General features: G+C 37.9%; 1 protein-coding gene across 1 annotated transcript in view; it reads right to left on the bottom strand.

The window, feature by feature from the left end:
- The window catches only part of adcy2a (adenylate cyclase 2a), a 66,529-nt gene continuing 51,302 nt past the window's right edge, over nt 1–15,227 (bottom strand). Inside the window, exons 17-25 of the mRNA XM_029260015.1 lie at nt 13,084–13,200; nt 11,838–12,022; nt 10,418–10,502; nt 6,082–6,240; nt 5,283–5,429; nt 4,895–5,002; nt 2,401–2,515; nt 791–915; nt 1–434 (exon numbers count right to left, since the gene is read on the bottom strand). Of these exons, the coding sequence (XP_029115848.1) occupies nt 282–434; nt 791–915; nt 2,401–2,515; nt 4,895–5,002; nt 5,283–5,429; nt 6,082–6,240; nt 10,418–10,502; nt 11,838–12,022; nt 13,084–13,200 (1,194 nt within the window). The 3' untranslated portion in view covers nt 1–281. The remainder of the gene's footprint in view (nt 435–790; nt 916–2,400; nt 2,516–4,894; nt 5,003–5,282; nt 5,430–6,081; nt 6,241–10,417; nt 10,503–11,837; nt 12,023–13,083; nt 13,201–15,227) is intronic.

Here is a 15,227-nt window from a genome sequence, read left to right as displayed (position 1 = left end):
TTTAATGAACATGTTTTACAAAACAAAGACATTGAGACATCAAAACACTTTTGTTTAGTTTTTTCTTTTTTCTTACAAAATGTCAGTGACCTTGTACGTACTGTACCCCACACAAAACCCAGCCTATGAGATACTGCAGAAACGGTACCACAAGTAAATTACATCCAAGATTCGTGCATCTAAGGATGAGGTGTAAATATGTACAGATGCCTATAGTTTCTGGTTGCTGTCTGTACCCAGGCTTCAGTCAGGCTTGTTTCAGTCTCTCTTTTAACTGTGTTTCAAGGCATTACATTCCCTTGTGACAGAGACCTTGTCATCTCTGTATGGACAAAGTAGGTCTTCAGCTCTCCTTTTCCCTTCACGTTGATGATCCCTCTGCAGGAGCACATGTACCCCAGGGTCAGCAGGATTCGACTTGTCTCCTCCGTGACCTTGAGACAGAAAGAGAGCCAGTAAAGAGACACTGATGACTGCTCCAAGCCCCGTCTTACCTCTTTCAGTACGCTGTCACATCCACCCCCCACACCCATCTCCTCATTTTTTCTTTTGTGTTTTCTACCGTGGAGGGATTCAAATCACAGTACCCTTTCCCAGTTACACACGGCACTGCTGAATGTACAAAGTAGGTAAAAGCAGCAGCCTTAACACTAAACTGTCTGTAAGATCTCCAGAGAGGGTTCAGAAACTCAGAATCAAAACATATTTTAGCTCATAAAAGGCCAAAGCAAAAACAGATGGAGGAAACCGCACAGTGCGTTCTGGAAAAATACGAAGGAGACAAGGCTACCTGTATTTTGCCCAGTACTCCGGTGCTGTCCATTCTGCTGGCCACATTCACTGTGTTTCCCCAAATGTCATACTGGGGCTTCTGGGCTCCGATCACACCAGCGATCACTGGTCCATGATTGATGCCTGATAGCAGAGGGGACACAGTGGCGTTATGGTGTCACCTCCAAATCTGATATTGTCATTTTCTGTCGTGTGAGACATTTTTTGGTGCGATAGCTTTATCATGATCAAACAAAGAACCGGCTTTGCACTGATATCTTGTGATAACCGAATAGAAAAATGAACAAAGTTTTGGATCATTGCATTCTCACAGCTGAGATAACAAAGTATGTCTTGAACAAATGCCAGCAGAACATGAAATACAATCTGGAGTACTTCACTTTACTTTTTACACTACTTTTGTGAGCAGTTGTTAGTTTTTTTATTTACTTTGGGCCATTGCAGTTCACCCACATATAAATCTTAATTTTTAACTTTAATTTAACTGATGAGTCCCGGACAGGAAGAAGACCATATATGTATCGTTATTTATTTATTTATTTATTTATTTATTTTTTAATTTTGCTTCCATATTTATTTGCATTTCTATTTAATTTCAAAAGAATTATCAAGTCTGTTGGAATACCCCTAGCACTTCACCACTCTCACTTGCATCAGGACAAGATCACTGCATGGGATTTTCTTGTTTTTATTTTAGCACCTTAAGTGTGTGTATACAATATTACAACCATGATGCTGCACATGGAAGGTTTTACCCATTGTAAACCCATAGTACTTTCTCAGAACATAACTATATGTAACACTTCATATGTGTAAATTTGTTTTCTTGTCATAGATGTGTCACTTATTCAATACAGTTATAAATATTTATTTTCTATAAAAATAGCAGTAAAGCAGCACTCCCAATGCCTTGTGCCCAGGGATTCCAGGACAGATTCTGGAACCCCCCTGACCCTGACCAGGACATGTGGTTAATGAAGATAGATGCATGGATAGAAAATATGTTTAAATATAAGTAAAAATTTCTCGCAAAAATCAGACAAATATCACCGGAAGTAATTCTATTTTCAGCAAATTTAAATGTACATTTACCATGGTTCTGTTAATAGCAACGGTTCTACGAAAACTCAGAACAACTATATAGACTTTACATGCTCTTAGCCAACACGATGTACACCTTTAAATGGTAGTATTGTATTAACGCTATTTATTTTTAATTTCAGTTAATTATACTTCTATTCTGTGTTTTACTTTGTGCTCATTCTGTTTGTGGTCTTTTGGTCTACACAACACTAAATCCTCTGTGTTCCCACTCCAGTTGAATTCAGAAACTCAATACATCAAAACAAATGGTCTGTGCCTTCAGCACTACATCAGCGCCAATGGCAGTTTAATGCTGTTCAAAAGCGAATAGATGCGATTTCTGCAATTCTGACACGATCATCGGAAAATTCATAAACAAAAGATTATTATTTTGACACTTTATATTCCATTTTATTTCAAAGTTTTACTGCACAGTGATTACTTAATGGAGGGGGGTGGGATAGAAATGCTTCAGCTGCTTCAACTTAGGAATGGAAACAAAACGTCCTCTGAGAATATACTCACCCACTCGAAGCTTGAAATCATTGAAGGAGTGTTTATTAATGACATCCAGCTTTCCCATCAGAGCGAACGCAAACTCTACCATCGTGCCAATATGCATATATTGCCTGTCGTGTTCCTGATAACGAAAATGAAAAGTGAACATTGTCATGAAAACCACAATGTGGCTTGTCTATTCAGAATAACCATTTAACCTTAACATAATATTTTATCAGAGAATTTTTAAATAAAATGGACAGAGCAATATGCTGTTGAAGAATGTACTTAGCACATTTCATTATATAATGCTTATAAACAGTTTAAACAGTGTGATACAGCTGGTAGCGGACAGTGGTGAGTTTCTCCTTTACACCCAAAAGTCATAGGTTTGAATCTCACCTCCAGCTCTAGTAGTTCACTTACCTAAAATTGCTCTAGAAAATTACCCAGCTGTATAAATGGGTAAATAATAGTAAGTAGCTTAAACATTGAAAGTCGTTTTGTAAAAACGTGTTAGTTAAATTAATACATGTAATACAGACTACATAAACAGCACATTTTGAAGGAGTAAAATTACGGATATCTAATACACTGCACCTGTAAACAACTCTGTTTAAACACTCTAAATGTCTCTTCCCATTACCATGCCTCCAACTTCGGTTGGCATTACAATTTTTTTCATACTCACAAAATTAGTCATCTACAGCTGCTGACCTTCCCCACCTCTTCCTCTTAACTAAGGTTTCATAAATGATGGCATATTCATGTGCATTCCTAATTCATTCTTCATATTTATAGACTGTGGTGTGACTAAAAAGTATGTCATTTACATGCTAATGAATGTATAAATCTATTACCTCCTGAGGACCTTTACCCCTCTATTTTGAGAGTGTTTGCTTGTTGATTATAGAGTTCCAACTCTGGTTTTGCTAAATCAATCCATTGAGCTATGCGGGCTTGTAATTTGCTGCAGATCAAGCCATTTCCTGCAGTCTCGCTCTGACTGTCTATACTTATGACCACCGAACGACATTTTGAAATCTAGTCAAAGTTTTTTCATACTCAGCTTCTAAATAATTTCACCAGGTTTTACTTTACATATACTTTAAAGAGTGCTATTTTTCTAAGCTGTCAGTAAGGTATTATTTATGTATATGGACTTGTGACTTGAAGGTTGTAGTTTCAAGCACCTCTGATATTATAGTACTCTTGATCAAGGCACTTACCCTAAATTTCTCCACTAAATCTATTCAACTGTATAAATAGGGCAAATATTAAGCCAGTTGGAATGGAAGCATCAGTAAAGCAACTAATTGATAAGAATTAATATTGAATTTTCCATCTAAATTGCATATCCATTTTTTTACATGTAATTGGTTCTACAATATAACCATCTCTCTAAATGATGATAAAGGATCTTGTTTGAGTTGGAAACTCACTAGGTGCATTGTTGACTGATGTACTATAAAAAGACCAACATCACCCATACGGAGCACAAGCACACAGTACACACATTTATCATGCATGCAATCAGTGACACTACATCTGTGACACTATCATTCTTGCCACTGAGCAAGTTCATGGCCTGCCCCTGATGCAGTTACAGAGGAGAGGACGTGAGGCTAAGAGGGTATGACAGAGTGAAAGAATACAGTGACCACATGACCCTCACAGGAAGTCCATTTGTAACTGGAATGTCCTTTTGAACCAATTCGATCTGGACAGATATTTGAGGATGTCGGCCTAATCAGCAGTTATTACTGCCATTTACGTTGAAACCGTGAAGAATTCATGCAGGTCTTTAAACACAAACACAAAATATTAAATATAATTTATACTGTGGATGCTTAGCATAAAAGGAAAATCGTGAGCTCAACGTGTTCTGTGCTATGGCAGATCTGTGTAAGCAGGCATTGTGAAAAAGATGTGAAAGAGGAATAAGGTAGACTCCTGCAGAAATACAACCGAATCGGCAATCAGAGCAGGTGAATGAGGGTAGAAGGCAATTAACTATTCAGGAATTACGGAGTTCAAAAAAGATAGCCACAGGGCACTTACACATCAGAAGAATGAGCAACAAGGGTATGCTGACTATGTCAGATTGTTTTCTCATAACTCAGTGGAACTGTAACAGAGCCTTCAGTAGTTTTGTTAGACAAAAAATATTTGTTACGCTAATATGTAAAAGTGAGTGTGGATTGAACTAAAAAAAAATAAACTCAACAGATCTAAAGTAAAGGGAATTTTTTCCTGAAATGACATTCTATATTATGCATGTATCATTCCCAGTGGAAATTAACAAATTAGACAAAATAGCAGTAGTTTTAAATATAGCATCCATTGAGCTTGAAGGTTAAACAAAGAAGTACGTTCAGTCACTTGAACAGGAGAAAAGGGCAGCTTCTCATGTTTGCTTACGTCCTAAAGCCCAGCATCTCCAAATACAGTGGAGAGCTTTTACCGCGATTCTAATGCTGGCACTAATACCAAGGATTTACTTGTGAACTGATAAGATTACCTGTATGTATTCTGGCCCAGGTGTTGCATTCAGTCCTGTGGCGGCCATATAGGTGCTTCCTATGGTTTTGATCTTCTCCACACCACTGAATTTTGGCTTGGAGAGCAGCTGTCAGAGAGCCAGTAAACCATGAGCTGGTTTTTCTTGCTCTTAGTAAAACTTGAGGTTATTGACACTCTGCTCTTGTGCCACACAGGCAAACTACATTCCATCCTTATATATTATATTTTGCAGTCCATAGAATGTCAGCATTACTAACCGAAACAGTTTATGGAAACTTTATTCCAACACATGGAATTGCATAATTCAGATTTTCTAGCAGTTTTATATCCACCAAATTACTCACTGACGTAGAATCAAACAAAAAAATAGAAAAAGAACGAAACACCTCATCAAAATCGGCAATAATCTCGTTGAGCAGTCGGAGGCATTCCAAGCCTTCTTTATTCACGTCAGATTCTGTGTAGAACTCTTTGAAGTCTGGAATGGAGGCAAACATGACGCAGACCAGGTCGTAGGACTGGTGGTACAGATCCTGAAAATCAGACATTAAATCTTTCAAACAATCAAGGTTCACAGTTTGCAAACATATGATACAGGTTATGAATTTGTTGTGCGCTCTCGCACAAAAAACACACACAATGTAAACGACAATATGCAGAAAACCAGGTGAAAGTTAACAACTAGCATGAAGTAAAACTCCTCGGTGAAGAACCGCTTTCTATACCGTACCGCCTGCCTGAAATTAAAAAACCTGATTAATACTTCTATTTATACAGCACCATTATTCATGCTAATTCACATTCATAATGAACTACCTCATATTCTAAATATACACTTTTTGCATTCAGAATAGATTCAACTGCTATATTATACAGCGCCAGGACCAACAAATATCTAAATAAATGCAGACACAGAAAATGGTTTTACTAACTACTGCAGGCAGTAAAATAATTGGGAATGCTTTTATGGTTATTGCCAGTTTGGTGGAACTAATGTACAAGCAAAGAGTTTGTTTAGCTAAACAGACAGGAAAAAACCCTCAAAGGACAGGAAGGATTTAACTTTCATTTTCCACAAGTGTTTATGAAACCGTTTTTTAGGTGTACAGAAAAACTTTTTTTTTTATTTCTTGAAAATTTTAAATGGTCGGTGTACTGTTGGATACTGCGGTCCACATCCCTCACCTCATTCTTCCAGTTGCGGGCCAGGAAGTGCTCTGCCACGTGGGCGGGCAGAACGTTCTCCAGGAGCACCCGGTTGAGGTTCTCCATGGTCTCGATCTCCTCGCATTCCTTCTTGAATTTGTTCTTCCACAGGAAGTCTAACCTACAGTAATATTCATTCTGTTACAAGAGGACACAGAGGTAAAGGGACTGTAGAGATCCGATCACTTTGTTTTCTGAAGTGACAAAAAAGAACAAACCAGAGCCAAAGAGAGAGTATTTTATGCCTGCATGGTTTCTGTTTCGGGCAAATGTCCTGCAATAGAATTTTTAACTCTGAGAATATGATGCTTTATATCTTATGACCGGACAGTAGAAATTTGCTTCAAACTAATACATGAACTTCAAGCTGGTTTATAATCAAAAACTGGATAGTAATAGATAATAATGGAAACAGAACTATTTTAGCTAATTACTCTGTCTTGGGCTCTGGAAAGCACCACTCCACTCTCAATTCCCATTAATAGTTAATTAAATTTCCTCAGTACGGGCATCAGTGTGATTGCTATCCTGTGGCAGATCATGAATACTATATAGTAGGTAAGTACAGCTCCCTGTTGGCCAGCATTCCATGTGAGCCTCAAGTCCAACACAGCTTAATCAGAACTATTATAGCTGATGAAATCTTCTTAAAGACTCTGGTTCTTGTAATCAGTGTTACAGTTGGACAGTATTCACTGGCCATTGCTCCTCTTAAGGTTTATGGAAGATCAGACTGCTAAAAAAGTATCTTATTCATTTGGATTTAATACAGAATTAATGTATAAATGTCATTCTTTTGTCAGCCTCTAATCGTTTCAGTGTTTATTTTGCAGGGAAACAAATATGAGAATGGAGTTCACAAAAAATAAATGAAAATAACAAGAATTATTTTTTTTTTCATTTATTTTTTATTATTTTTTCTAAAGATCTGATGGCTTTAAATTTCAGATTTGAACCTTTGGCATACCATACTAGCACATTAAATTGAAACAGCAATCTGAACTAGACTAACACAGATGTAGAGGAGGGAAAATATGCACGCAACAAAAAAATGTGATTTCCTTGCCTAAACTGACTCATTCCTATTTACTGGAATATGCTCGCATCTGGTCTTGTTCATCCCTGTCACCTTCTATGCACCGAAACACACAGATATCCTGTTTCTTTATAACCTTCAGGTTCTTCTAACAGGGACAGAGGAAGCTGATTGTGTGAGAGAAGAATACAGCTTCTTGATAGCCAGCAGGCAATGCCAGTCAATTCAGTTATACAGTGTTGAAGATCCACGTGAAAATCCCATTGGAGAAATGGAATCAGATCAGAGCATCATATGCTTAATAACGCATTCTTAAGAATCATGTACTAATTACATTTTTTTCACTATAGTGTCCAAATGAAAAGAATTACCTTATCATTTGTCTTGCCTTTCTTCAGAGTCTGGACAGAAAGCTCTGTGTGGAAGGCAGGAACTGTCTCATATGTGACATATGCACTGGCATCTCTCTCTGACATCTAGCTATAGACCACAGGTCAGATTTATAAATACTGAAAGTATAGGAATGTACATATCTGCCAGTCCAGAGCTTGAGCTGTATCTGGCATAGCCCTGAACTCAACTGCCTGCTGCTGTCTTGGAAAATAGGTTACAGGAAGAGGGAATATTTTGGTTATGTGTCAACCTGGATACATATTCCAAGCTGGCCCAAAAGAGCATTGCCCTTTTTAGCGACGGAGCCTGTGGCAAAAAAAGGATGGAAAGGAACAGGCCTCTCCGGGGTTCCCCAATGTGGAACTGCTAAATGGGACCTGGATCTCTGAGGACCACATTCTGGGCACAGTTTAATGGTGACATAATTACTGTGAGCAGGCTAGAGTGGTAAGCACTATAATGTGTACAATTTCTGACCCATTTGAGAACATGTCAGAGTAAAAGAAAATACTTGTCAGACTGTAGAAATTCAGCAAGTGACAACGTGATGCTGTACCCCTTCTATAATGCATTTATATATTGTTGCGTTGCTAGTTTGACTGACCCGAATGAACGATTTCAATTATAATATCCTCTTATGATCCAACCATTCATTTTTGTCCACTGTAGAGGACAAATATTTTTAAAAATATCTCAGACACTGTGCATGTTGCAATGGTAATGCACCGTACAGAGGAGATGTTTTGCTTGTCCTCAGGCGGATACGTTTACAAGATATTACACCGTGAGACACTGCACACACTGTAAAGTTGATCTGTAACATTAGCTGTGAAATTAGCTACAGCTATGATGTTTACTCAGAATTACTTGCAGATCCACTGTCACAAAAGATGAGAGTAGCACCTAGGAGCAGAAGAAGTAGCTGCAACACCAAAAAAATCTGATGCATGCAAAGAGGCAAATTGGAAGACATGTTCAGCCCTGCAACATCAGTGAATATTTGTTTAAAAGGTATTAAATCGTTGTCACCAGATGGAAAATTCAATAAAGACCAATAATGCCCTGCCTTATAACAACTGCATTATCCACCTACCAGTATAACAGTAACTTGTCAAATCTGTTAGATATATGAAAACAGCTGTTTTTTACTGATGCTACTATGCTTGCTTGAAAACAGAAGAGACGACATGCCATCCAACAACAGGAAGATTTTGATGAGACATTTAAATGTGCTAAAAATTCTAGCCAGTAGAACGTGAAAAGGTTATACAATTTTACTGCAGTCGCTTGCACTAAAACTGTAATAAGTTGTACACTATTGTATCCATAATTGTAGGCCCTCAAGAATATATTCTATTCTATTCTATTCTATTGTATTCTGTTCTATTCTAGTCTATTCTATTCTATTATGTTCTGTTCTTTCTCAATGATAGAAGACCAGTCAGATTTTTTGTATTGGTGTTTAAATTGCAAAAAGGATGACCCTAAAGATGGTCACAAAAATTGTCTAGATAATGTAAAATTTCAAATTCTTAAGGTGAATTGTATAATTTTTCAACAGCACATATTAAAGCACATTTCCTTGGTAAATTAATGTCACTTAATAATAACTGAATTTTTCATTTAGACTATTTGCTATATGATTTTTCCTCCCTCTGTATAAAACTGGGAATTGACTGCAAACATTATCCTTCAAGAAAACATTTTTCAGTTGGTCCCCAGTTTATGAGCTTAACTGGAGCCAGAAGTTGGTTCGTTACTCAAAAAATCATTAGTCGACTGCGACACAGAACAAGGCAGGGGCCTGTCATCAATTGTTTATGCAGCTACTCTAATGTAGCTACTGTAATGCGTGCTTGAGAAAACTGCGGTAGTGGGCTAAGTGAGAATATTTCCAGAGTCTCTTGACTGGATCTTTATGTCTCCATATATTACAAAATGTACTTTTGTGATTTTTGTTGCTTTGGGAAAGTGTTTCTAAATTAATACATGCAGTATAAATGTTTGCATCAGCAACAGCTCAGCAGGGTGGGAAGCAACAGCCAATGTTTTTCAGATGGGAACAGAGCAGCTCAATGGGCTGTTTTTCTCTTCCTTTTTATGCCCCCCCACCCCTCACTGAGTGGACTGTAGACAGCATCAGGACAAACCGGTTTGTTCTGATAAGCTAGGATGTCTCGTGCATGTGCCCTGGCAGGAGTATTTACGACACTGTGTAAATAAGAAAGTCCAATAAATAACTGTGGCTCAGAGCTAAGAAAAGTTTTGGTACTCCTTTTTGGTTTCTTGAAACCTTCTTTTACCTCACACATTACATAAAATGCGTTGATACAAGCATCATAAAAAATAAAATTTGATCATACGAAATATTAAAACAGTTTTGCATATTGGACTGACATCCTGTACGGGGTGTTCCCCATGAAACCTGCACACAATGATTCTGGGATAGGTGCTGGACCACCACCACCACCATGATCCAGACAAGCGATTAACAAAACTGAGCAATAGGACTGGGTAAGTTGTATGTTATTGAATCATAGAAAACAACTGTGCATAAGCAGCAACTCAGAGCCAGAGGTATTAAATGGAAATGCATTCCATTTGATGGCGAAGCAACACTTCACTGACAACCAAAACCGGTAGATGTGGAAGGCAGAGGGTCATCTACACTATGATCACCTTCTATTTTCCACCTTCAGCACTTATTGGCCTGGTGCATCAGATGACAAACTGATGAAAATTTCAATTGGTGTGCCAGTCTACAGACTCTGTAAATAAAGTATGTTACTTGAAAGTGTGTAATTTGGGGACCAACTGTATGCTGCATGATGTAATCACTGTAGCGTAATGTCAAAACAAATCTCAACAGAAAAAATGACATCTTACCTGTCGTGCCAAAACCAGGAGAGTGATGAAGAATATAAAAAGTGAAATGGACCCCATTGTCTTCAAGTCTTTCAAAACTCCTGGGCTGGAAAAAAAAGAGAAAGAATAATGTGAAGGATTTTCAAGAATTTTTATCTTAAGAAACCAATGGTGCTCTAGCTGTCAGTTACCCATTTACTTTGTGAGGACAGACCTAGAGTTGCACAACATTTGTATAATTTCAGGCCTGAAGAACTGAATTCACCCCCTGCGGTATTATTCCAAAAAAGTCACAGTTCATATAAAAGTATTTTCCAACCTTCTGCATATATTTACACTGATAGCTGATATTTTGAAACGGAGGTAAATGGAGATGAAAGACCCTCCGGAAGCCCTTCTTTTTGTTAAATACGTAATAGATAATAAAAGATAATGAAATAGTCTAGTAAAAGTAATCTTTGTATCATATCACAAAATTGCTATAATTCCTGCTACATAGCTTTCAAAATTTCTTTCAGCTGGTGCAGTGATTTTTCCCTGTCAGGTGGCAGAATTTTCAGATTTTGAAGAAAGAACCATATTGCACACCATAATATTAACACAAAATGGCTAAATTTTATGAGTAGGGCAGAGCATGTTTATCTAGACACCTGGAGGACTAGTGGAAATCTGCTTCTGGCACCATAATCCACAAGGATTTGCACTTTTTTCCATGTATAAAGGTAGATATTTTGCTGTAGTAATTCAGGTCAACAACCTTGACCAAGGGTACAAGTAGAGGGCCCCTTCCAGAGTACAAGGCTTTGTCCTTAACCATTATGATACCTGGTGGCCTAAATACATTTTAATACCAAAAGCAATAAATTCAGAGGCTGAACAAACACAGCAGGTGCCTCAGGAAAAACATGTTCTGGCAGTGCACACCTACAGGGCCACTGTGACTGGCTGGAAAGGGCCGAGCCTAGAACCCAAAACATTTAAACACACTCATAAATTATTATACTGCCATGGGAGGGGGGGGGGGGGGGGGGGGGGCTATTAATAGAATCTGTGCCGTTGAGATCAAAAACATTTATGCAGAAACACGTGGGCTGAGTTTTCAATAATAAAAAAATGCCTTCTCATGTGAACGCGTTTGTAGGAAAAAAGTGATAAGAAATGTTGACTACTCGGGATATTCCTTTATTTTTTACATTAATTTGCATGTATATTTTGAGTGAAAAGCGTGAGTACGTGTGGGCAACCTGAAAAATATTTCTATAAGGCAAACTAAAGCAGAGCAACACATAAGTGCCCTACAAGTGCTACAAGTGCACCTGAAACTGCTGCGGAAGAGTTCGGGAGACATATTACGTGACTCTACTCGGACTGTTATCTTGTTTTGCCCCTGAAAAAATCTTTGTTGACTGTGTAAGAAAAGCATTGCTTTGTCACATCTCACCGATCTAGAATCTCTGCTTTGTAGAGGAACTTGCTGTATTCGTCCAGCAGCGGCGCATGAGTCTGGAGGATGATGACGTTATAGACCACCAGTGCCGTTAGCATGATCACCATCTTAATCTCATAGTGGATCCTCAGGAACACCGAGCAGGAGATCAGGCCCAGAATACAGCTGTAGATAAAATACTGACACAAAACAGGCTTTTTTTTTGCCACACCTGGAAACCCTGTATGAGAAGACCTGGCCCACAGCGAAAAGGACAGAAAGTCAATTCCTGTTGCGTTTGCTTGTCTCTTGGTCGTGCCACGAAAGAAAAGGAACGGCCATGTTTGTAACCTCAGTGTAATTTGTGCGGAATAATATCATCCAAATTATCCAAAGCCCGAACAGCTTGGTGTCCCCCTGTAGCTCTGGTATCAACAGAGCACAGGACATCCAGAACCAGGAGCCGTTGACAAAGAAATTAATGACTATTCATCAGTCAAATCGCCTGGTGAGCTGATTGATTCAAATTAAATCCTCACTAGACTTACCAAAGCACTGAGCTGATTAATTAGATTTAGGATGCTTTCAAATCTCATTATGACTTAAATCTGAAGAGCAACATTAAGCTTTCTGCACATGGAGTCTCTGTGAGGTTAAGTGCAATATCAACTGCCGAAGACAAATAGCTGGGAGCTGGGGGGGGGGGATCCTACAGGATGGAAAGGGGCGTGACCTGTTTGCCCGCACCCGGTCTGATCTGCAGAAGTGACACCTCGACGGCTTGCACTTTTCCTTTGCTCACGGAAAGCTGCGTGCGAAATTGACTTGGCAGCTTACTAGCACATCTGCCAGTGGGACCCATGTGCAAAAACTGTCATGTTGTTAAGTGAGCACATTGTTTGGGGGGTAGACAACGCTCAGGACTAGGAGATCGGACTATTTTTGATACTTCTCATGGCTGTGCTTGTAAGAGAAATATAAATACATATGCCTGACTTTTTTAAGACAACTGAACATTGCTCAAAAATTTTCAGCACTGTCAAATATTTCAGGGTGTTTCGTAAAATGATACAGTTGCAAACAAAAAAGGAACAGACTAGTATCACTGAATTCATACATTAAAATAACAGTAAATAAAACATTTTCATAAAAGTAAAAATGTTTCTCTTAACCAGCGATCTGCAGTTACATTTAAGGCTTTAATATTATTAAAATCATGACAAATTATAGCAAAATCAACAAAATGCTTTGATTTGCTTACGGGAAGGTAGAAATTGTTCTTCTCCATTATGTGCCTATGTTGTCCATTAGAGTATAAAGTCTCATTCGATGTATTATGGACTGGAACTGAAGAGGTCATACCGTCGTCTAAGAAGAACTGAAATGAAAGAAAAAAAGAAATTAGGATTGCACTGTGGGAAATCAAGCACACAACACCACAACAGAACGATACTGGTAATGGTGCTTTGGACATAAAAACTAATGTGCCCAGTGCTGTGTATTTGTTTTATAGAACATCGTGTTATTCCACCATAATTATATTTATATAACAACAAAACATCTATGAAAGACATATTAATGGATATTTATGTCTAATGGCCTGACATTTAAGTTTCTCATATATTCCATGCAACCGAAAGGCAAAGATAACCAATTCAGTAGAGCCCATGGCCTTTAGCGTCACATCAAGAACGGAAATTCCACCCAATAAGGCGGGGACTTATTTCAATTCAATGGATATGAGCGACAACATGAAGAGAAAACAAGATCAGAATCTCTTAAATCGATTTGTGTCCAGGTCTGGACCCGGAGCTCGCTGCTCTGATCGTTATCTTGTTCCCCAGAGGCTAAAGGTTTGAGGACAGGAATTGCTGATACAAAATCAAACGGGTCGCTCTTTTTTCTGACCACAGCCGGAAATAATACTGTCTTTTGTCAAAATCATGAGAACTTTCAGCAAGGATTCAACCTGAACATCTTTGCTGACCACTAGTTAAACGCATCGCCAGCAGAATCTCAATAATATGTCAGGGGCACTTTCATGTCTTCTCATTTTTGTTCACATAAATTCTGTTCATGTTTGAAAGTAATTCCTTATCGATTTGGAACACCATTTCTACAGCAACCCTAACCCAAATCAGCAAAACTAAAGCTCATTTTCCGAGTGCTGCTAAACAGCTGATGGACCGTTAAGAAAACATTTCTCACCTTGGAAATGGTTCATAGCGACAATGCTAGACACTTAAAGGTTGATATTCTGGAAATGATTTGCCTCAAAGAATTTCTCATTACTGAGACACAATACTTACAAATCAGTGCATCTTTACAGCTTGTATATACTGTATGAATTACAGTCTTGCCATTGCTGTTCTTTTACGTAGCTGACCCTTGTGTCCCAGGCAGCATAGAAAAACAAATAATCAACTTTATATTGATTTATCGATTTTTACACCAGGGTATTTTTACTGTATCAGTTCAGCATTAAAACGTTGTTCAAGGGTACTAAAGCAGGAATGGGATTCAAATGAGAAAACTTCAGATCACAAGGTACTAGGCCTATCACTATGGTACCTGCTGCTGCCTAAGAAGGATTACTAGAAATGTCCTGAGGGAGAAATAATGACCTCTCAGACAATCTCATTACTCTCTTGTTCTCTCTCTGACAATATAATATCGGATATATTTAATTGACATTTAATACATTGCTTTAAACACAGTGTAAATATTTTTCCAAAAAGGTGAGATGCAGTGCCTAAATAAAATAAATAATATACATAGAAATGTGGTTGAAACCAGATAAGGGTTAATAATATCCACAGATGCAGAAAACTGAACAATAAATTTTGCATGGCGCAAACCCTACCAGGGCAGGATAAGGTACCTTTTTTTTCAGTGAAATCAAATGCCTTGCATATTACAGAGGCAGCGCAATCACTGTAAAAACCTTGGAAATAATGAAAATAAAATGGGTATTTAGCACTGTTCAAGTTGTATACTTTGCCTTCTATTCTAAGTTTAGATTTGCTTTTTAAATTTACTTTTGTGTTTTTTAGAACGAAGACCAAGACTTAATAAATATTCCATCAGGACAAGATCTGAAACATTTTTTCTTAAAGAAACGAAACTTCAAACAATTTTAAAATAAAAAGAATTGTATAAAAATACATTCATTCATCAAAGAGAATGCAAAATTAAAAAAAAAAAATTGGTTTTACACTGTGAAGTTGCTGATGTTAAATCATCTTAGGTGATGCTTTAAAAACACAGGGAGAATCAAAATTTTTTTTCAAGTCAGTTCATCACTGTCCATTTAATTATGTACATTTGACCTTTTGCATTTTACTCAATTGAGGAAAAAAGGTGTAAATCTATCTTGGTGATACCAGCTGAGTAACATCCAGTGTC

Source organism: Scleropages formosus, chromosome 18 (genome assembly GCF_900964775.1).
Source record: "Scleropages formosus chromosome 18, fSclFor1.1, whole genome shotgun sequence".
Classification (NCBI taxonomy): domain Eukaryota; kingdom Metazoa; phylum Chordata; class Actinopteri; order Osteoglossiformes; family Osteoglossidae; genus Scleropages; species Scleropages formosus.
Note: the sequence above shows the minus strand (reverse complement) of the source record. Positions and strands in the feature narration are given on the sequence as shown.